General features: G+C 48.0%; 1 protein-coding gene across 3 annotated transcripts; it reads right to left on the reverse strand.

Annotated features, from left to right (window-relative positions):
- Positions 1-1,449: 1,449 nt before the first annotated feature.
- On the reverse strand, positions 1,450-20,195 carry SERPINF2 (serpin family F member 2). Of its 3 annotated transcripts, none has more exons than XM_036766618.1 (9): positions 18,852-19,239; positions 18,675-18,744; positions 18,176-18,256; positions 14,516-14,870; positions 13,379-13,522; positions 12,817-13,020; positions 9,007-9,149; positions 4,258-4,462; positions 1,450-3,043 (listed from the first exon to the last, which is right to left on the reverse strand). In XM_036766618.1, the coding sequence occupies exons 1-9, from the start codon at positions 18,869-18,871 to the stop codon at positions 2,628-2,630; spliced, it is 1,638 nt and encodes a 545-aa protein (XP_036622513.1). In that variant the 5' UTR covers positions 18,872-19,239; the 3' UTR covers positions 1,450-2,627. The 3 variants fall into 3 exon arrangements, with proteins under 3 accessions (XP_036622513.1, XP_036622514.1, XP_036622515.1); XM_036766619.1 differs by lacking the exon at positions 18,852-19,239 and adding an exon at positions 20,093-20,195 and having other exon boundaries at positions 2,628-3,043; XM_036766620.1 differs by lacking the exon at positions 18,176-18,256 and having other exon boundaries at positions 2,628-3,043; positions 18,852-19,242.
- Positions 20,196-21,025: the final 830 nt, after the last annotated feature.

Here is a 21,025-nt window from a genome sequence, read left to right on the forward strand (position 1 = left end):
TAGGTTTGAATCTTTTGTTTGTAGTCCCTGAACCAAGTACTATTTTTATTGCGTTATGGTCTGTAAAGAATGTGTTAACTAGTTCTGCCTTTTTACATTTGTTTGCAATATCTCTGTGCCTGGTCAATTTTTGTAAAAGTTCCATGTGGTGCCAAGAAATATCTATATTCTTTTGTTGTCCCATTTAGAAGATGCCATAAGTCTTTAACTCTAGTTTCTCCAACAATTTGTTCGGTTCCATATTTTTCCTATCGTTTATCTTTTCTGTTAGACTTGTCCAAAACTGAAAGAGAGCTATTGAAGTCTCCTGTCACTATTGTGTTGCTGTTTATGTCCTTTTGTAGCTCAGATAAGGTTTCCTTTGTGAATATGGATGCTAAGACGTTTGGAGCATATAAGTTTATTACAGATATCAGTTTCTTGTCTATGTTTCCTTTTATTTTGGGGGTGTTTGTTTTTGCTTTGTCAGGTAGCATGATTGCAACTCCTGCTTTTTGGATTCATTTGATGCATAGCAAAATTTTTTTTCCATCTCTCTAGTTTTACTTTGTGTATGTCATTGTTTTTAAATGTGTTTCTTGTAAGCAACAAGTTGTAGGATTTTCTTTTCCAGTCTCACTCTTTTTAATTTTATTGGGTTTAATTAAAGTTGAGAGGTTTATATTTTCCTCCATCTGTGTCTAATATTGCTTTTTTTAATCTATATTGCTTTTTTACTGTTTTTCCCCTCTTGCTCTAAAGAGAATACTATGTCCTTTAGTTTACTGCCTCTATCTTTTTAAAGGTGCCCTTGTTCTCACTCGTTCTTTTTCCCTCACCACTGATACCCTCCTCTCATTTGTTACCCCTTTTCCCTTTGGGGCTTTACTTATTAATTCCTTTTTCTCTCCTACTTTTATCTGATTTTACAATTCTTCCCCCCCTTTTTTCTCTCAGTCATGTAGACTCTTTCTTCCTCTCCTCCCCTTCAACTGGTCTCATTCATTCGTTTTTTATTTCATTTTTTGTACCCATTTCCAAAAAGAAGTTCTCTCACTCTCTTCATCCTCTCTATCTATTCCATATTCATTCCCTGATTCATGACCCCTATAATTATCTGGTAGGGACCCTCCCCTACCACAGTCTTGTTGCTCATATGACCTCCTAGTTCTCCTTTGTTTCTCTGATCCTTGTATAGCTTGGCATCCACACCTACCCACCCACCACCACCATCTGACCATCCATCTCTGGCCATTTCTCAGCTAGTCCTTCTGGCTAATTCAACCTCCCTAGCAGGTGCCCACTGACATGGTTAAGGAAAAGGAAGAGTGAAAGTCTCCTCCCATCCTGTCCCATTTAACCTTTACTCATGATATAGCTATCTGTCTTGTTGCCTTTCCCTCCTACCCTGTCCTCCATCATCCATCCATTTCCCAAGGCTCTCCAGCCCAATGACATCAGACCAGCCTAGCCAATTCATTCTTTATTATTCAGAAGACATAAAAATCACTAGAAAAACTTTACAAAACAAGCCTCCAGCCACCCTCCCTGCCACTACAAACAGTACTCAGAGGAGAGAAGGAGAACCAATCTGGTGACTTTGGGATCCTTGGGGATGGCCAGAGGTGAGGCAAGGTGAGGGGGGTCAGGCCTGGGTTGCTGCGAGATGGGGAGAACATGCCACTAAGTCAATGAGGGTCTCCTTTGCTCAGGATTTCACCTTGATGTGGCCATCAATTCTGGGAACATTAGGGCAAGATGGAGACTTGGGGATTATTTAATCTACTAGTCTTCAGTTAACCATCCCAAAGTCATGCAGAAGAGCCAGGACTAAAACCCATTCAGATGATCTTGCTCCAATGCTGCTGGTGCTATGGGGTACATGAGACCAGAGCTACTGTGATCTTGGACACATCTGTCTCTTGGGACCTGTTTGCTCAGGTGTAAAATGAGGGAAGTTTAACTACATGCTCTTCAAGGTCCCTCCTGGCTACAAATCTAGGATCTGTGATTCTAATGAGTCAATTGCCATCTTTTTTCTCCCACTGCCCCTGCCAATAGGCAGCCCTTTCCTCAGGGTAAGGTGGCTCTGTGTTCCACCAACACTGGCGGGTTTGTCCCGGTCCTATACTGTCAGAAGAGGCACCAAGCAGTTTTTGCTCCCTCCCTCACCATTCACCTCTGTACCCCTACGTCCTCTACCAGAATAACTGTAAACAAGTGGTGAAGTGCTGCACTTTCTTTTGTGAATGACCTTTGTCATTGGCAATTAGTGTGCAGGCCCCAAGCCCCAGAAAAATCCTCCCAGCCCTTTTGCAATGGCTAACACAGGAAGATAAAGTGGCTCATCCCTCCCACCCCCAACAGCCTACATTTTCTTAATGCCCTCCCCCTTCCTGCCCTCCCACCCCAGCCCCACCATTACCCCAAGGAGAAGGGAAGGGAATGGGATCTTCTCATCCTCTCCTCCCCTGTCCCACTTAATCTCTATTCTTGATCCCAAACCCCTCCCCTGGCACAGTGCCTCATCCCAGATTGGCAGACTGGTCAGAAACAGTCACAAGAGGTCAGAGTCCCTGCCCCAAAGCCAACCTCAGCGGGGAAACTCAGGTTGGACTACAGGGCACAGGACTAGAAGGCACCTGCCTTCACTTGGGGTTGTAGACTTCAGGGTAGTCATCTTCCTCCATGGGGGGAGAGAATTTCAAGTTGGGGCCAAATAACTTGTCTTTCATAAAAAAGAATTTCTGTCCTGGGAGGAAATCCTTATTGTCAGGGGCATCTCGCTGTTCCTTGATCTCTTTCTGCCCACTGGGGTTGGGGTTTTTGACACTGCCCACAAAGAGTGGAAGGTGGGTAACATCATCAAAGATGAAAAAGAGGAAGGGCCGGTTCATGTTGACAGAGAAGAGGGACATGCGGGACATGACTGCACTGGTGGCAGCAGACGCCTCCACGCCAGCCTCGTCCAGCTCAAGAGTGGCCCGGTGCTGGACGCTGGACACCACAAGGTTCTTCTCTGAGATCCCACTTAGGTCTGGATCATGGAACAGTTCTTGGAGGCCTGCACGGAGGGAGAGGGAAGCTGGTCATGACCGGGAAAGGACCTAGCCTTCCATTCCTGGAACCCTGGCCCACCTGCCCTTTGGCGGGGAGGGACAGCAGCAGACTGCGGTCCAGGGCATGGCCCTGTGGCTGGGCTCCCCCCTTTTCCTTGATAGAAATGTCCAGCCTCATAGAGATTTCCTTAAGCTTCCAGACCCTCTTATGGCTCCTGGCTCCATTTTCCGTATTGGCCCATTTATATTGTTTTGACAACTATTTGAATACAACTGGTTTTCTTTGTAATCCAAAATATTATTTTGTATGTTTAAAACCATAATTCATAATTCTGAATAGAGGTCCACAGGCTTCCCTAGACTGCCAAAGGGCTCCATGAACCTTTTGGATAAAGTGAGATAATATCTGTAATGCACTTAACACAGTGCCTGGCACATAGTGGGCACCTTTCCTCATTGTGACATAAAAATGGACAAGGACTCTTGGGTAAAACTAGGCCCCCTTTTTACTGAGGAAACACCTGGGACAAGAAAGGGGAAGTGGCTTCCCAGCATGATCCAGTGTATCAGAGGCAGACTGAGGCAGAGAAGCCTTCCAGGCCAGGGACCTTTCCCCAGGCCACACTCTTATTCCTCTTGCAGGGAAATAGAAGGTACCAAATACATGAGGATAACCAGTTTCTGAGTCAGATGGGAGGGAATGTGGTGGAGTGGACAGAGGGCTGGACTCAGATCCAGGAAAATCTGGGTTCAGATCCTGCCTCTGACACTTATGAGCCAAGAGACACAGCCTTGCTGGGCCTCAGTTTTACCATCTTTAAATAAGAGGGTTGGACCAGATAACCTTGAGGGTCTCTTCCTGCTCTAACTCTATGCTCTGGCCTAGATCTGAAGCATGGCTTTGCTGGGTACTAGCTAGATGACCTTGAACAGGTCACATTTAACCTCTCTGAGCCTCAGTTTTCTCATCTGTAAAATGAGGAGGTTGGACTAGATGGTCTTTAGGATTTCCAGCTCTAAATCTAGGCTCCCTGGATCCTTAGTAGGTCAAGATAAAGGGGATGTATCTAAGGGCTCAAGCCACGACTGCCTTCCCACCGTCCAACCTCTAATTCCAGGAAGGGACTAAGAAGACAAACCCTGGACCTGTGTTCCGTTGTCCCCCAACACACACACACACACAGAGCCCTTTTCCTTGCCCCAATCCTAGGAGTCCTACCCAACTGGCCAAGGGTTGAGACCAGGTCCATCTGGTGGTCCAGGTGCAGCTTGGGCAGCATCACCTCCGTGGGCCTCTCCTTCATGAAAGGCTGGTGCAAGGCAGCCCCACTCAGGTTGCCCAGCACGTGGGAGGCATTCCACTCAAACTGGCTGGGAACCACAGTCACAAAACTCATGTTGTTCTTGAAAGGGAACTGGGCCACCTGGGAGGAAACCAAGGAAGTCAGTGTGGTCAAGCCGGGTGAAGCATAAAAAGATATGGGGCCTAGGGGGTGAGAGAAAGAGCCTAGAGCAAAGAAGGGGAGACAGGTTCTAGGCCCTCCACACCACTGACCTGCTCACTGAGTGGCCCATCAATATCTAAAGCCCTGAGTCTCCAGATAAGTTTCTAGGTAACCCCTGGAATCTCAAACCTGAGGGGCCATCAGGAACAAAGCCACACCTGAATAAGACCCCCCCTTGCCCCGCCACTACAGTGTCATCAACAGTGGTGATCCAGCTTCTGCTGGAAGACTTCAAGGAGATCCTCACTTCACTCTACCTCTGGCCATCTCCTCGCCCATCTTTTAAACTTATATTTCCAGCACTTAGCATAATGCCGAGCACACAGTAAGCACTTAATAACTGCTTTCCACCAGTCATTCATTCATTCATTCATTCAGAGGCGGCTCAGTAGTGCAGTGGATAGATCCGGGCCTGGAGTTAGAAAGACCGGAGGTCAAATCTGACCTCAGACGCTTACTAGCTAACTGACCCTGACTCATCCGCCTCAGTTTTTTCAGCCGTAGAATGGAAATAATACCACCTACCTCACAAAGTTGTTAAGAGGATGAAATGAGATAGTATTTGTGAAGCCCTTGGCGCACTGCTGGCACATGGGCCGTTCAGTCGGGTTTCAGTCGTGTCTGACTCTTCGTGCCCCCATTTGGGGTTTAAGATACTGGAGTAGTTTGCCATTTCCTTCTCCAACTCATTTGACAGATGAGGAAACCAAGGCAAATGGGGCTGAGTGACCTGCCCAGGGTCACACACTAGTAAGTGTCTGAGGCTGGATTTTAACTCAGGTCTTCCTGACTCCAGGCCTGACACTCTATCCACTGCACCATCTAGCTGCTCCACCTGGAACATAGTGAGCACTCTGGCACATAGTAGGCTCTTAATAAATGCTTATTTCCTTCATCCATTCAACGAGGGAGAAACCTACCACCTCTGGAGGTGGCCTCATTTGGACAGCTCCCATTGTAACGCAATGTTCCCTTGATCTGGCCTACATCTGCCTCTCAGTGTCTTGTACCTATGGCTCCGAGCTTGGCCCTCTTCTGCCAGGCAGAACAAGGCTAATCTCTTGTCCACATGACTACCCTTTGGTATTTGAAGACACGGATCATGCCTTCCCTCCATACCTTCCCTGCCTGGCCTCCAGGATTCTCACTGGCCCAAATGGTTCCCTCTGGGTGTGCCCCAACTTGTTGCCATTGAGAGCAGGTTTTCTGTCACTTCTTAATCCTTGTATCTCCAGCCAGTAACAGAAGAAGGATTACTAAGTCTTTGTTTACTTGAATTAGGCTCTGACTTCCTCATGTGCAGTGAGGTTTTTGGACTCCATGCCATGGAGGGGAAAGAGTCTAGGCACGGCGGACTGAGTGCAGAATTATGGGACCTGTGTTTGAATCCTGACTCTGATATTTAGACCTACCTCTGTAACCTTGGGCGGATCACAAACTCTCTGGCCTCCGTTTGCCCACTTTAGTAAAGGAAGCTGGTGGAAAAGGCGATTTCTTAAGGTCCCCTCCTGTTCTAGATCTAAAATTATATGATCTCCCTTTGGGTTGTAAAAAGCCCAGGATCCTACCATGGGTGCTCGGGCTGCTGCTCATTTCTGGTGCTTTGGGAAACCTCAGGAAATGCCCAGCAGAAGATGGGGAGAAGTGGAACCCAGAAGAGAAAGTTAATGGGCAAGAAGAGGAAGGGAGAATAGAGAGTCTTGTTTTCTCTAAGGTTTGTTTTGCATATACCAAGTACGGCAGCATGCATGACCAGACAGTGTGGGGTAAGAAATAAAGAGCTGGCCTCAGAGTCATGAAGACCTGGGTTCAAGTTCCACCACTGCATGAAACTGGACAAATCACCTCCCCCTGCCCCCAGTGTCCTTGGTAACTCTCCAAGAAGAGGAGTTGCAGGGCAGTGGCTGACCTACATCAGTAGAGGGGCATTCCTCATCTGGGAGTTCGCTATGCTAGTGAAGTCCCAGGTTTGGTCCCTATCTGCCATCCCTATCTGTGACTCCAAATTCAGTGCTCCTTCCTCTAGAATGGAAGATGGATGCAAAAATTAACACACTGAAGACAAGTGAGTATAAGAAATTATGGGAATTAAGGGTGAAATTAGCAAAATGGAAATGAAACAGAACAATTGAATTAAGAAAGAAAAAAAAAGAGCTGGGATTCTGCAAAAAGACCAATAACATTGATAAACCTTTAGCAAATATAATCAGTCAGAGGAGAGAGGAAAACCAAATTGCTATAATCAGCAGCGAGAAGGAGGAGGACACGGTGAATGAGTAATGCTGGGGTTAAAGGCCAAACGGTAGAAACAGCAACAAATTCTATTAGAGATAACAATGATAGAGATAGAGATATAAGACATTATCAGAATTTATGGGATGCAGCCAAGGCAGAACTTGGGGGCAAATTGGTTTCCCTGAAGGCTGATATTAACGAGAGAGAAAAAGAGAAAATTAATGAGTTGAGTTGGCTATTTTAAAAATTGGAAAATGAGACGGGAGGATAAAGGAGGAGGAAAGAAGGAGCAGGAGGTTTTAAGAGTTAGAGGGAGCTGCCCGAAGAGGAAAAAATCTTTGCATCAAATTTCTTTGATAAGGGTTTGGTATCTAACATATATAAACAATGAATAAACATCTAAGACTAACAGCCATTTCTCTAGTAGATGTCAAAGGACATGAACTAACAATTCACAAAAGGACTGCAAAATATTCACAATCACGTGAAAAATGCTCCAAATTGCTAATAATAAAAGAAATGTAAATCAAAGCATCTCTTGAGGTTTCACCTCATGCCCAGCAAATTGGCAAAAATGACCAAAAATGGCAACAATGTTGGAGGAGTTGCAGAGAGATGGGCACTCTAATACTTTGTTGGTGGAACTGTGAAATGGCATGAGCATTTTGGAAAGCAATTTGGAACTATGCAAAGGAAGTTACTAAAATTGAATCAGAGACTCCATCATTGGGCTTGTACCTCAAGGAAACCAATAATAAGGGGGAAAACATTCCCATATACTCCAAAATATTTATAGTGGCACTTTTTGTGATAGCTAAGAATTGGAAACAGAATAGATGCCCATCAACTGGGGAATGACTAAACAAACTGGGGTACATGAATGTAATGGAGTATGACTGAGCTGTAAGAAATGATGTGTGGGTTGAAACAGAGAATCATGGAAAGATGACCATGAACTGAACAGAGAGAAGGAAGCAGAGCCAAGAAAAGAAATACACAGTGACCACAACATAAATGGACTGAACGACTACACTCCAGGGAATCAAAAGTGAGTGTAAGCCAATTCTAAAGATCAAGGATGTCTAGAATGAAGAGGTCTGAGAAGACAGCTCCAACCTATGCCTTGGAGGAGGTGGAAGGTCCATAGTCTTACACATGGCACAGGTTTTTAGACTTTTTCACTGATATTAATCAATTGTGCTGGTCTTTTTTCTTCCTCTCTAAAAAATACTATTTGTCTTATGGGATGGGTTTCTGGGAGGGATACGTGGAATATTATGGTGATGTAAGAAACAGGAGGTATCAATAAAAATATTTTTTTAAAAGAGTCAAAGGGAGCAAGTTGGCTGGTCACTTAGCCAATGAGACGACTGGGTACTCCTGAGGCCTCTTAGCCTCAGCGACCACGGAGTATCCCACAAGCAAGAATGGATATAATGAGTACTTGAAGGAGACTGAGCCCTTCCTATACACCAAAGAGATCAAGGATAGACAGAAAAGACCTGTGAATGCAAAAATATTTATAGTATAGCAGCTATTTTTGTGGCAGCAAAAAAGTGGAAGCTAAAGGGACATCCATCCTTTGGAAAATGGCTGTATCAATGATGATACATGACAGTAATGGAAAACGAGTTTGTTCCATAAGACATAGCTTTAGAGAAGTCTGGGAAGACTTGTACAAACTGATGCAGAGTAAAGTGAGCAGAACCAAGAGAACAATTTACACAGAAACAACATTGCAAAGACAAACAACTTTGAAAGGCTTAAGAACTCTGATCAATGCAATGACCAGCCAGGATTCCGGAGGACCCTGATGAAGCCTGCTCCCAGCATCCTGCTAGAGAGGCAACAGATCAAGGTGCATCATGAGACAAACATTTTTGAAAATGGCCAATGTGGGGAATTTGTTTTTCTTGACTGTGTATATTTGTTGTAAGGGTTTTCTTTTCTTTTCTTTTTCAATGGATGAAATGTGGAAAGAAGAAAAAATAAATGCTAATTTAACAAATTAACTTTTTAAAAATAAAACTAAGCACTAACCACTCATCCTGGAACAGACCTAACAGAAGCCAACCTCACTCCATCCTCTGCAGAGCCCTGGATGTAATTTCCCATCCTTCAGTTTCCAGGCTCCCAGACCCCAGCCCCTCAACCCCACCCCTGGCATCTCCAAAAAGAGGACCCAGACTAAGCCATCCTGAGGCTCTCACCTTCCCCTCTTCACTCACCAGCGCATCTGCCTGTTCCAGCAAGAACCAACGCAGAGGGTATTTCTTGGCCTTCATCATTACCACAGGGACTACATACTTCTCATCCAGGTGAAAAACATCAGTCTTGGTCAGGCTGGGATCAAACTTGGTCTTCCAGAAACCTGCAGCCAAGCAGAATGGAGGAGCTACCAAGGCTGGCCAGTCTCTTTGCAAAGAGCACTAGGTTGGGAGGCAGGAGACCAGGGTCAAGTCCCAAGGTCTGCATCTAACTTCCCGTGGGAATTTAGGCAAATTGTTTGCCCTCTCAGCCTCAGTTTCCTTCTCTGTAGAATGAGGGGAATTAGACTAAAAGATCTCAAGTTTCCACAGCTTCAAACCCAATGGTCTTCACTCTCCATCATTTCCCCATAACCATTCCCTTGTCAAATCCAGAGCCCACTCCCATAGCATCTCCTGCCTTCTTTCCCTTCCCTCCATCTCCACTCACACTTGCAGAGGTGGGGAACCTACAACGTCAAGACTACACGTGGCCCTCAAGGTCCTGATTCAGTCGAAGGGCCACACTTGAGGACCTAGAGAGCCACATGTGGCCTTGAGACTGCAGGTTTTCCACTCCTGCAACTAAGGCCACCCCACCCCAATTCAGCCCCTCATTTCCTCTTTTCTGGATTATTGAAGGAGCTTCCTAGATGGTCTCCTGTCCATCCTCCAAACATCTGCCAAAGCAACACTCCCAAAACCCAAGTCTGACTTTTTATCATCCCTATTCCTCTAGGGTGAATGTTTGACATACAAAGCCCTTCACAATCTGGCCTCGGCCTGCCTTTCCAGATCAGACTTGGAGTATGCACTACTCTACAATCCAGACAAACTAGCTTGCTTGCCTGCTGTCCCTTACCCATCTTCCACCTTGGTCTTTGCATGACCTATCTGTCCCCTGTGCCTGGAAGACAATTCCTGCTCCTGACTCTCAGAATCCTTCACACCCCTCGAAGCTGAGCTCAGCTGCCATCAGCCATGAGAAGTCTTTCCCACTCCCCTCCCCAACCCACCAGCTGCTAATGCCTCCCCGTAATTACTTTTTATTTATATTTTATGTATAAGAGTCATCCTCTATGTGTATAATATCATTTCTCCCAATAAGATGCAAGTCCCTTGAGGGAAGGAACAGGTTCATTTTTGTTTTCAGTTTTGTTTGTACTGTACCTGGTATAGTACCTGGCAGACTTTTTAAAAATTTAGACTGGATCTATGATTTCCTTACTCTAGGGCAGAGATATCAAATTCCTAAGTGCAGCCCCAACTAGATTCAAACATAATTGGGAACTGTTTAACAAAATAAATAAAAATATGATACAACATAGATAATGTTAATTTGTGGTTTTCTAGGTCAACATATGGGGCAACTAGGTGGCTCCTGGAGTCAGGAAGACCTGAGTTGAAATCCAGCCCCAGACACTAGCTATGTGACCCTGGGCAAGTCACTTTACCCTGTCTGCCTCAGTTTCTAAACGGCAAACCACTTCAGTATCTTTGCAAAGAAAACCCCCAATGGGGTCACGAAGAGTCGGACATGACTAAAATGACTGAAGGACAAGAACAATGACAAAATCAACATGCACCCTAAGGATCCATTTCTATTTGAGTTGGACACCAGTGACCTAGGCGAGTCCCAGCGAGAAAACAAAACACCCTCTTGAATGCTGGACAGCTCTTGCAGCTGGAGAGGTGCCCGACACTCTGAGAGGCCAAAAGTTGGGCCCAGGGTCACTTAATTGGTATACATGAGAGGCTAGAGGTGAGACTAGACCAGATCTTCCTGAATCCACAGCTAGCTTTCCATCCACAAAGCCAAGGCACTAATCACCTGATACAGATTAATTAACTGATATTGGCTCATTGATAAGGTAACACTTCAATTAATGCTGATTCAATTAATCACTGAATCAACTAGTGGTTATTAAGCACCTACTATATGCCAGCCACACAGGTACTGGGGTTACAAAAACAAAAAAATCAAACAATCTCTACTCCCCAAAACTTAGTTGTAACAGGGGATACAATAAGGAAATGTGTGTGTGCGTGTGTATATATGTGTGTACATATGCGTGCATGTATACATGTATATGTGTGTTCTGTGTGTACATGTGTGTATGTGTGTGTATACATGTATATGTGTAGGGTATGTGTACATGTGCGTGTATGTGTACGTATATATGCACATGTGTGTATGTGGCATACAAAAATTAGGATGCATGCGAGTTGTTTGAAGAAGGACGCTAGCATTTGGGGGAGGGTGATCAAGAAAGGCTTCCCGGCACTTGATTTGCATCTTGAAGGGAAGACAGGAATTCTCAGAGGTGGAGGTGAGAAGGTAGTGAATTTTAAGCATGAGGGAGCATAGCAAAAGGGCACCAAGATGGCGGCTGGAGGAATGGAGAGAGGCCAGTTTGGCTGGACGGTGGGTGTGGGGAGGAGAAATGTCCAGTGAAGCTGGAATGATGAATGGGAGCCAGGTCGTGAGGGGACCTAAAAGCTAAACAGAGGAATTTCTATTTTCTCCTAGAGCCAAGAGGAAATCCCTGGAGTTGAGTAGAGGAGTCAAGTGGTCAGATATCCACTTAAGGAAAATTATTTTGTCAGCAGTGTTGAGGATGAACTGGAATATGGAGAGAATAGAGGCAGGGAGGCCAGTTAGGAGGCCACAGCAATACTGCAGACAAGAAATGACATGAGCCTTCACTAAAGTGGCAGCTGTATGAGTATAGAGAACAGGTCAGAGGCAACAGAAGGAGTTAGAAATAGAAAGATTAGGCACCTGATGGGCTATGGGAAGATTGGAAGAATTTAGAAAAAAAAAAAGCTGAGGTTGGGGCAGCTATGTGGCAGAAGCAGATAGAGCACCAGGCATGGAGTCAGAAGGACCTGAGTTCAAGTCCAGCCTCAGACACTTGCCGTGTGACCCTGGGCAAGTCATTTAACCCCAATTGCCTCCAAAAAAATGCCAAGATTACAAAGCTGGGAGACTGTAAGGATGATGGTACCTTCTACAGATAGAGGGAAATTTAGGAGAGGAGAGGGTTTAGAGGAAAAGATAACTGTTCTGTTTTGGTTGGATTAATGTTGAGATGTTGATGGGACATCCAGTTTGAAGAACCCAGGAGGCAAGTGGTGATTTGACCTGAGGGGGCCTCTTAGAGGAGAGACTTGGGGTGGATATTTAGATCCATGAGTCATCTGCCTTGAGATGGTAATTGAAACTATGGAAACTGGTGAGGTCACCCTGAGAGAGAAGCCTGGGAGGCCTAGGACAGCCTCAGGGAACACTCACAGTTTCTGACCCTGGATTGTCTGGTGGCTAAGGGGGCATTCAGCTCCAACGATCTGTGCATCTGTGGAGTTTCTTCCCCCCACCCCCACCCTCACCCCAGACTAATTAAAAGGGGCCAGTCTGGCAGGAGACAGAGCTGTGACTGTGTTCAGGACCCTGGAGATGCTGGCTATGGCCAACTGGCCATTTTTCATGGCTGGATGTATATCTCATCGACAGCCAGTCTCTTGACTAGCTTCTCCCATCAACTAGAGTGCTCTCAAGGTGCTATGTCCTTCCCTGGCCATATTCTCTGGGGGCCTCCACCTCCCTTGCCACCTCTACCCAGGGCTTCTGATCCCACCAACAGCTGGCACCACCTAAATATCATGCTTGGCAGGGGTCTTCCCTTGTAGGCTCAGCCTTCTGGTGGCTCTCAAGGCTGCAGTGAATGAGAGAGGGGGAAGGAAGGACAATGGACGTGATGGGGGGCAACTTGGGCATGCCCTGGCTCCTACCCTGAAAATACACGGCATTAAGGAGTAGCATCACCGTGTTCGCTGGGAGCTCCACCAGGAAGTTCTCAATCTTCCCTTCTGTGGCCTCCTTCACCCACTGGTTGATGATCTGAAGGTCATCCTTCTCATTCCCTTTTAGGATGGCAGGCTTTGCACCAAAAAATTTCTCTGACTGCTCCAGGAATTCCTGTTTGACTGGGAAGCCTAAGAGAGAAGCCAGATAAAGCCATGTTCAGAGGCTGGCATTGGAAAGAGGGCTGGATTTGGAATCAGGGAAATCCCAGCTCTGCCACTTACTAGCATGGGCTTGTGCAAAGAGGCCTGGACTCCAAGTAAAAATACTGGGATGTGAGCAACCCCTTCCTGACTGTAAGCACTCCCTTCCTGGCTGTGTGTCTGGGGGTGAATTGCTAAACCTCTCTGAACCTCACTTTCTCCTTCCATAAAATGGAGATAAATTCTCCACATATTCTCTCTGTCTCGTAGGGTAATTATGAGCAAAGAGTTTTACCTCTTTTAAACAGGGAGACAGGCAGGAGTTGGCAATATGAAGTGCACACACCTTTTTCCAGATACATCCTGGAGGCCATGCGTAGAGCTGTGCCGCCCAGCTCCTGGCGGATGCCATTCAGCGTATGGTGCAGGCAGGACACAGATTCGGCATGCAGTACCTTTTGCAGTTGCTGGACCGTCTTGGTCCTGGCTCCTGGAGAACACGCCGGCTGTGGTCCCATTGGGGGTATCACCAGGCTGGCACACCCCCCCACCCACATCCAAATACAAATCCACCCACAGCCTGTCTTTGCCACCAGACCATCCACAGCACCAGATACCAGCCCACTCTAAGGGGGGGGGTGGTAAGGAACTTTTAACCATCCCCCACAAAAGCCCCTCTCGATTCTCACCTCCACACCTTTGCTCCTCTTCATTTGCCCTGCCTGGAATGCCCTCCCCTCCTTTCCTTAATCTGCCCCTCCTTTGAAGCCCATCTATATCCCCAGCTCTTTTGTGAAACTCCTTGACTCTGCTGGCCCACACTTTCTGAACCGCCACTGTAGTTCTGTTCTACACATCTTGGTACTTAGGCACAGGCTGCCCCCTATGGTCCTCTAATTCTTTTCTGTGTGAGTCTCTTCCATGAGACCATAATGACCTCAAAAGCAGGGATTCTGTCTCCCACTTGTATCCCTCACAGCACCTAATGTAGTACTGAGTATGGTTCTGTCCTCAGCCCCCCAGCACAGTACTGAGTACATAGTAGGCACTCAATAAATGCTTTGTTAATTTAACAGAGAGGATGATTCTGTCCCCAGCCCACCTAGCATAGCACTGAGTACATAGTAGGCACTCAATAAATGCATCATTAATTTAACAGAGAGAATGTCTGTCCCCAACCCCTTTCTGATAGGAGATCCTGAGAGTAACCTCTTACCCAAACACCCCAGGAGGGGCCACACTGCATATGGAGCCAGCATCTGAGGCAGTTCGGAAATTCAGGGATTTCCTACTCATTCCTACCAGACTGGGCTGAGGGTCCTATTCCTGTCTTCACTGTGTGACCTTGGACGACTCACTCCTGGACCCTCAAGTTTCCTGCTCTGTAGTAAGAGGGAGCTGGATCGGCTGATCCCTATGGTACCTCCCAGCTCTCCCATTTCAAGGTTCTGCCCCCTCGGAAGCAGGGGGTGGGCCCAGTTACCTAGTTCGAGATGATATAATGCTAGAGCGACACTGAGGGGTGACAGGACCACGTTGGGGCTCGTGGATTTCTGTAGGACTTGAGCAAACAGATCTAACGTGAACTCCATCATGGCCTCTGCCAGCTTGTGGGTCTGCTCTGCTGAGGGGGTCTCCTTGCAGCTGACCTCCACTCTCTGCCAAGCCTTCTCTGAGGGCATCAAGCAACTGTACACCATCGGGATGGGAGCATGCGTTGGAGCCCCAGCGATGAAGGAATCTGCTTTCCTGGGGTGCTCCTCGCTGTCTGTGGGAAAGTTCAAAGCCCCAGAGTTTGCTGGTGGCCCTGTGGGACCCACTGGTGTCCTGTCTGAATCCTGGAGGGGAGAAAGGAAAGTCAGAAAGAATAAGAAAGTGAGGCATAGTCCTGTTTCCTCCTGACATGAGGCACTATGCTAAGGAGAAAACATGGCTCCAGGATCTGAGGGCCTGAGGCTCTGCCACTTCCTACCAGTGTGACCTTAGGTAAGTCATCCTCCTCTATAAAAGAGGGAGGGTAAACTGGATGAACTCTGAGCTCTCTTCCAGGTCTAGAGCTAGGATCCCAAATCCATTGGGGATCCCAAACACCACAGGCACATTAGAGCATCCATAACCAAATAACCACAGGTTGGGTTTGAGGGGGCGAGGGAGAAAGTCAAGGAAAATGTTGCCTTCCTTAATACAGGAGTAGAGATCTGGAGGTGAGAGGCCAGCGGCCTGAGGACCTCTTAATCGCCAAACCTCCCGGCCTTTTCCCAGTCCTCCCCCTTCTTGACCAGATCTCTGTAGCCTTTAACACTCTTCTCTCTCAGTTTTCCAGACACCACTCTTCCCCAGGTTGCCTCTTACCTCTCTGCCCATTCCTTCTCAATCTCTTTTGCTGGGTCTTCATTCACATCACACGTGCCAACTGTGGGTGTCCCACAGGGCTCTGTTCTGGACCCTCTTTGGCTCTCCTTCTCTATTATCTCACTTGTTAATCTCATCTGCTCCCATGGATTCACTCTTCATCCTTTTGCTGTGATTCTCAGATCTACTTGTCCAGCCCTCCCCTCTCTCCTGACCTCCAGTCTTACGTCTCCAACTGCCTCTTGGATATCTCAAATCGGATGCCTTGTCTAAGTCTTAAACTCAACATGTCCAAAACTGAGCTCATTCTTTTCCTCCCTAAACCCTCCTCTCTTCCTGACTTGCCTGATTGTTGAGGGTTCCGTCTTCCTCCCAGTCACCCAGGCTGGCAACCTAAGTGTCATTCTCACCTCAAACTCTCTCACCCTCCCATATCCAATCTGTTGCCAAGTCTTATCAAGCTACACCTGAAGTATCTATGCTTCCACCGCCAGGGCACAGGCTCTCACCACTATTATAAAAGCCTTCTAGTCGGTCACCCTGACTTACATCTTGCCCCACTCCAATCCACCCTCTACTTAGCTATCAAACTGACATGCCTGGGTGCCTCAAATGACCCTCCTTGACACATTTGGAACCTCCCTAGTCCTTAATGTCACCCCTCCCTGAATGCTGCTTTATTTCTCCTTCTCTCTGGACCTTGGCGATTGGCTCTCTGTTCTGATCACTGACCCTTCCGATGCGTCTCCCCCTTCCCCTATCTTGCCATACCTACTCTCTCTAGGCTGGATGCCCCAGCTGTAACCCCTCTGGCAAACAGAACCGTGGTATCCTTTTAGGATCACAGATTAGAGCTGGAAGGAAGCTCAGAGGCCACCTAGTCATGTTAGAGATGATGAAACTCAGGCCTCAGGCAAGACAGTAACGTGCCTATGGTCACACAGGTAATATGTGTCATTGGCAAAATTTGAATACAAGTCATAAGATCTTAGATCTAGAGCTGGAAGGGACTTCAGAGAATGCATATGAAGAAATGCAGGCCTGGAAAGGAAAAGGGACTTGCCTGAAGTCATAATGTATGGACGGAGTGGCAGAGTCAGTATTAGAGCCCAGGATTAGGAGGAAGCAAAGAGGAGTTAGGGGGCCACTCCTGGCAGTCCCTTAGTGATGGGGCTTTATGACACTGAGATGTTTCTGGAGTCGTCCTCCTGATTTCACTCCCTGCTCCATTCTTCCTTATTGCCAACTCCTCTCTCTTCAGAACTGCTGTCCCCTTCCCCTTTCCCCCATCAGCAACCTGGTCTCAATAAGTGTGGGACAGAAAAAGAGACTGAGAAATAATGCCCATGCCAAAGGTGCTGATAGCTGATAATGCTTCAATAGCAAGGTTCCTCTCTTATAGACAAGTTACACCCCAGGGCTCTGGCCAGGGGTCCTCTTCTCTCTCTTTCTCTGTCTCTCTCCCTTATCTCTGTCTCTTTTCTATCTCATTCTCTCTTCTGTCTCTGTCTCCATGTTTCTCTCTCTCCTATCTCTTCTTTCTCTCTTTTCTCTCTCTCTCTGTCTCTATGTCTGTCTGTCTCTCTGTATCTGTCTCTCTCTTCTGTCTCTCTATGTGTCTCTCCTATCTCTCTTCTTTCTCTCTCTGTCTCTGTCTGTCCATCTGTCTCTGTCCCTCTCTGTCTCTGTGTCTCTCTATCTCTTTCTCTCCCCATCTCTGTCTCTTTTCTATCTCATTCTCTCTTCTGTCTCTATCTGTCTCCATGTTTTCCTCTTTCCTATCTCTCTTCTTTCTCTCTTTTCTCTGTCTCTCTGTCTCTGTCTCTCTGTCTGTCTCTCTTGCTCTCCGTCTCTCTGTGTAGCTGTCTCTCTCTCTTCTGTCTCTGTTTCTCTCTCCTATCTCTCTTCTTTCTCTTTTTTCCTCTTTTCTCTGTCTCTGTCTCTGTCCCTCTCTGTCTCTCTGCCTGTCTGTCTCTCTCTGGGTCTCTCTCTCTCTGTCCACCCCCCCCCCCATTTTCTTAGTGATCTTATTAGCTCCCTTGGGTTTAATTATCACCTCCATGTCAATAACTATCAAATTCCCATCTCCAGCTGCCTGCTGGACATCTCCACCTGGATGCGCCACAGGCATTTCCAAATCTACATGTTCCAAAGGGAACCAATTATCTTTCCCCCAATCCCATTTTAGGGTTTTAAATGCTTCACATTCTGGTTCAGTCTCCTGATGTCGGCTGATTACACGCCAGTCCCCCTCACTAACTTGGCATCCAGCCCAACTTTCCCACCAGCTGGTGCCCCTATAGAGTAGTTCATCTGCTGAAATCTCCAGCTTACAATCCTTTGCACAGGCTGACTCTCCTCCCAGACCCTCTCCCTCCTCCTCAATTCTGCCTCACTTGAAGGCAGCCCAAGGACCACCTCCCTCAAGAAACCATTTCCAATTCAGTTGTCAGTCCCCTCCTCCAGCCCCTCCAAAATCACTCCATAGAATGGCTTTATTCTGTGAAGATCTCAGATTACTTCATCTGTGAACACAAATCCTGCAGTGGGATGGAAACTCCCTGAGGGCAGGCGCTTGTTTGTCCTTAGCGCAGTAACTGGGGCAGGTAATGGGGGGCTCCCTGGTGCGGCTCCAACCATCTGCTTGCTAGTGGCTGTGAAATACACCAGATCCCCACATTCACCCTAAAACTCTGCCCTGGGGTGTCTGGCGCATCACTCCAGGGCCCTGACCCAAAGGCTGGCCCTTGTTCCCTCTGCTCCATTCTTCTCCCCACTGGGCTCCCTTTACCTGGCTGCCTGACTTGAGGAGGAGAAGCAGGGGTACTTTCTCCTGTTTCTGCCCCTCCACAAGGGTATCATGGACTGGCTCCTGGAATAGGAAGTATATTGAGATGAAGATCAACCTCCGCCCCTCTTGATCTGGAGATTCCAAGAGGGCTTGTCCCTTCCCCAACCTTCCTCTCCTCCTAAGTCAGCGGTCCCAGCCTGGGGCAGATGCTTCCACAGTATCCATACCCCATCCCCAAAGTCTGCCTCCAGTAACAGGAGGAAGGCAGTAGGCAAGGCACAGTGCCACCTACCTCCCAACCCTCCCACAACCTCAGAACCCCTTCCAAGGAGTGCCCTATCTGTTTCTCTCTCTCTCTCTCTCTCTCTCTCTCTCTCTCTCTCTCTCTCTCGCTCTCTCTCTCTCTCTCTCTCTCTCCCCCCACCCGCCCCCCATCTTTCCCCACCCCACCCCTATTTCCCCACTTCCCAAAGCGGCCTTGCCAGCCCACCCCCCTTACCGATAAACAGGATCTAGGCAGGACAGACAGGCTAAGCAGCAGGAGGACCCAGATCGGCGGTGCCATGGTCCTGGAACAGAGAGAGATTTTTGTTAGCCATGCTTAGCTCAGGGCAGCCCATGCTTTCACACTGCCCTGAGCGGATCCACGGTGACCTCATTCGGTGTAGGCACTTACCCATCAGCTAGCAGTGACATGGCTTTACATAGTCTATCTCATTTGATCATCACAAAACATAGGGGCTGTTACTGGCCCCATCATACAGATGAGGATCCAGAGGCTGAGAAAAAACCAAGTGACTTGCCTAGGGTCACACATCTCTGATGTGCCTGGGGCAAGATTGGTCTTCCTGACTCCCATCAGCACAGTCTATTGTCAAATGAGATGATAAGCCTGAGGCCTTCCAGCTCCAAAGCTGCCTTCCTATGATCATTACACAACAGTTATCTGGTCGGTGGAAAGAGTTGGAGGGAAAGGAGCAAACTCGGGATACTTGGGTACTGCTTGCTCCCACGTGGCCTGGGGCCTCTTTCCTAGCCTGATCAGGGCAGGCAGTGACCAGAACTGGCTTAGACCAGGGCCATTTCCCTAGTCCTACACCCCTTTGGGTGGAAACCCTCATGTAAAGGAGGGGGCAGTAGAGAGAAACTCCTGCCCATTTCCAGGAACCCACGGGGCCCTCCTCCCCTCCTTGCTAGTAACCCTGGCTGGAGGCCCAGAGCTCCGAGGTTGTGAAAGGCCTAGATAAGGAGGACTCCCCTCCATCGTTCCCATTGTCTCTGTGCACCACCCCCCCAAGGCCTGCTCCAGCCTCTTCTGTTCTCATCATAGATCCTTCCCTGCCCCATGTGCTGCCACCCCAGACCCCTCCAGATAAGAAGGAAAACCAAAGGCAATGGGGCCCATCTAAGCTGCCCTGGTGTGACACTCTGCAGACCACTGGCCTCCCCTGGGAAAATGAGGCCCTCAAAATGATCGACAGTCTCAGGCTCTCAGCTTCTTTCCCCTCAGAGACACACATGGCCCAGCCTTACGTGGGACCAAGGGTCCCACCACCCCACCTAGGGCAGCAAGGTCAAGTTGGGAGTTTCCCTAACCCTGTAAGGGAGAAAGCCCACATGACCCAGTTGGAGAGAACACCAGGATTGGCGTCAGATGAGATGGGTTCAAATTCTGCACCTAACATTTATGTCTTATGTTAGCCTGGCCAAGTTACCACTTCCCCACACCTGTTTTCTCCTCTAAAAAATAAGGCTTCTCAGGCCTCTTCCAGCCTCAGATCTAGGATCATCCAGGGTTTAACTCCCATCAGCTCAAGCTTCCCTGGCCCCAGGATCCAGCTCTCTGGCCTAGGTTATACATTGGATTCCTAGGGGATTTGCAGCCCAACCCCCCCACCTCCGTTCCTACCCACTTACCTTGTCAGGCTCCTGGCTGTTGTGCACGATGTGTCCACTTTGACACTGTCCTGGGCTCTGGCCCCAACTTCTGCCCTGCCCAGCCCTCCCACCCTAACCTTTGATCCCAGCCTTTTTCCAGATTTCTCTCCCTTTCAGCAAATATTGACTGACACATCCATTTAAACATTTGTATAGAGGCCAGGCCCCCTTTCCTGTTTAGTTTTCTGGTCTCCTCCCCACCCCCACCCCTCAGCTTGGGGGCCCAAACGGGACCTGACAAGACAGTTTTATGATCATTGGGTCCTAATCCAATGGAGAGATCCATGTCCATCAGGGTGTCCCCTAGCCATCTAGGGAACAGGTCAGGACCAGTGCAGGAGCCTGGCTGGTGGAGCTGTGGCAGAGACTGCAGCCCGGGCTTGGCCCAAGAAGCATTGTGAAATACAGTGTGCTCTACCAGAAAAAGCCTGGCCTGTCTGGCAGTCAGGAGCCCTCTGGAGAGGTCTGGGTTCTGCCACCAAGGGAAGCCAGCGGTGTGACCTTGCGCAGGTCCCAAGCTCAGCATCACCTCTGCAGGAGGAAGGGGCTGGACTTACGGTCTGTAACTCTGCCCTAGACCCAATGGGGATGGAGCATAAACCTGTCACCCCAATGGGCCAGAACCCAAACCTTCAGGCGCCTGTTGCCTGTCTGGGACCTGTGCAGTCACTTCTCTCTGAAGAACTCAAAGCTAGCAGTTTCCTTCTCTCTGTAGGTGACATGTCCATTTTGACCCAGCAGCATGGGTCAAGGAAGATCCCAGGCCCAGGCTGCTTGGTGAACCCGAGGCTAGGCCCGGGCCCCCAGAGACAGGCCTTTCCCCACCTCAGAGAACCTTCCATTTGCTGTGTCTAAATCTCGTATGTACCTATTCAAGAGCTGTCTCCTCTATTAGAACGTAAGTTTGTGGAG

Source organism: Trichosurus vulpecula, chromosome 7 (assembly GCF_011100635.1).
Source record: "Trichosurus vulpecula isolate mTriVul1 chromosome 7, mTriVul1.pri, whole genome shotgun sequence".
Taxonomy (NCBI): Eukaryota; Metazoa; Chordata; class Mammalia; order Diprotodontia; family Phalangeridae; genus Trichosurus; species Trichosurus vulpecula.

What these genes read in the sequence shown, in the direction of transcription:
- SERPINF2 (XM_036766618.1), bottom strand. Translation starts at nt 18,871, where the DNA reads ATGTCACTGCTAGCTGATGG. An exon ending in TCCTCAAGTCAGGCAGCCAG is followed by an intron (nt 14,871 to 18,175) that starts GTAAAGGGAGCC and finishes TCTCCCCTCCAG; the next exon opens with GATTCAGACAGGACACCAGT. An exon ending in TGGAACAGGCAGATGCGCTG is followed by an intron (nt 4,463 to 9,006) that starts GTGAGTGAAGAG and finishes GTTTCCTCCCAG; the next exon opens with GTGGCCCAGTTCCCTTTCAA.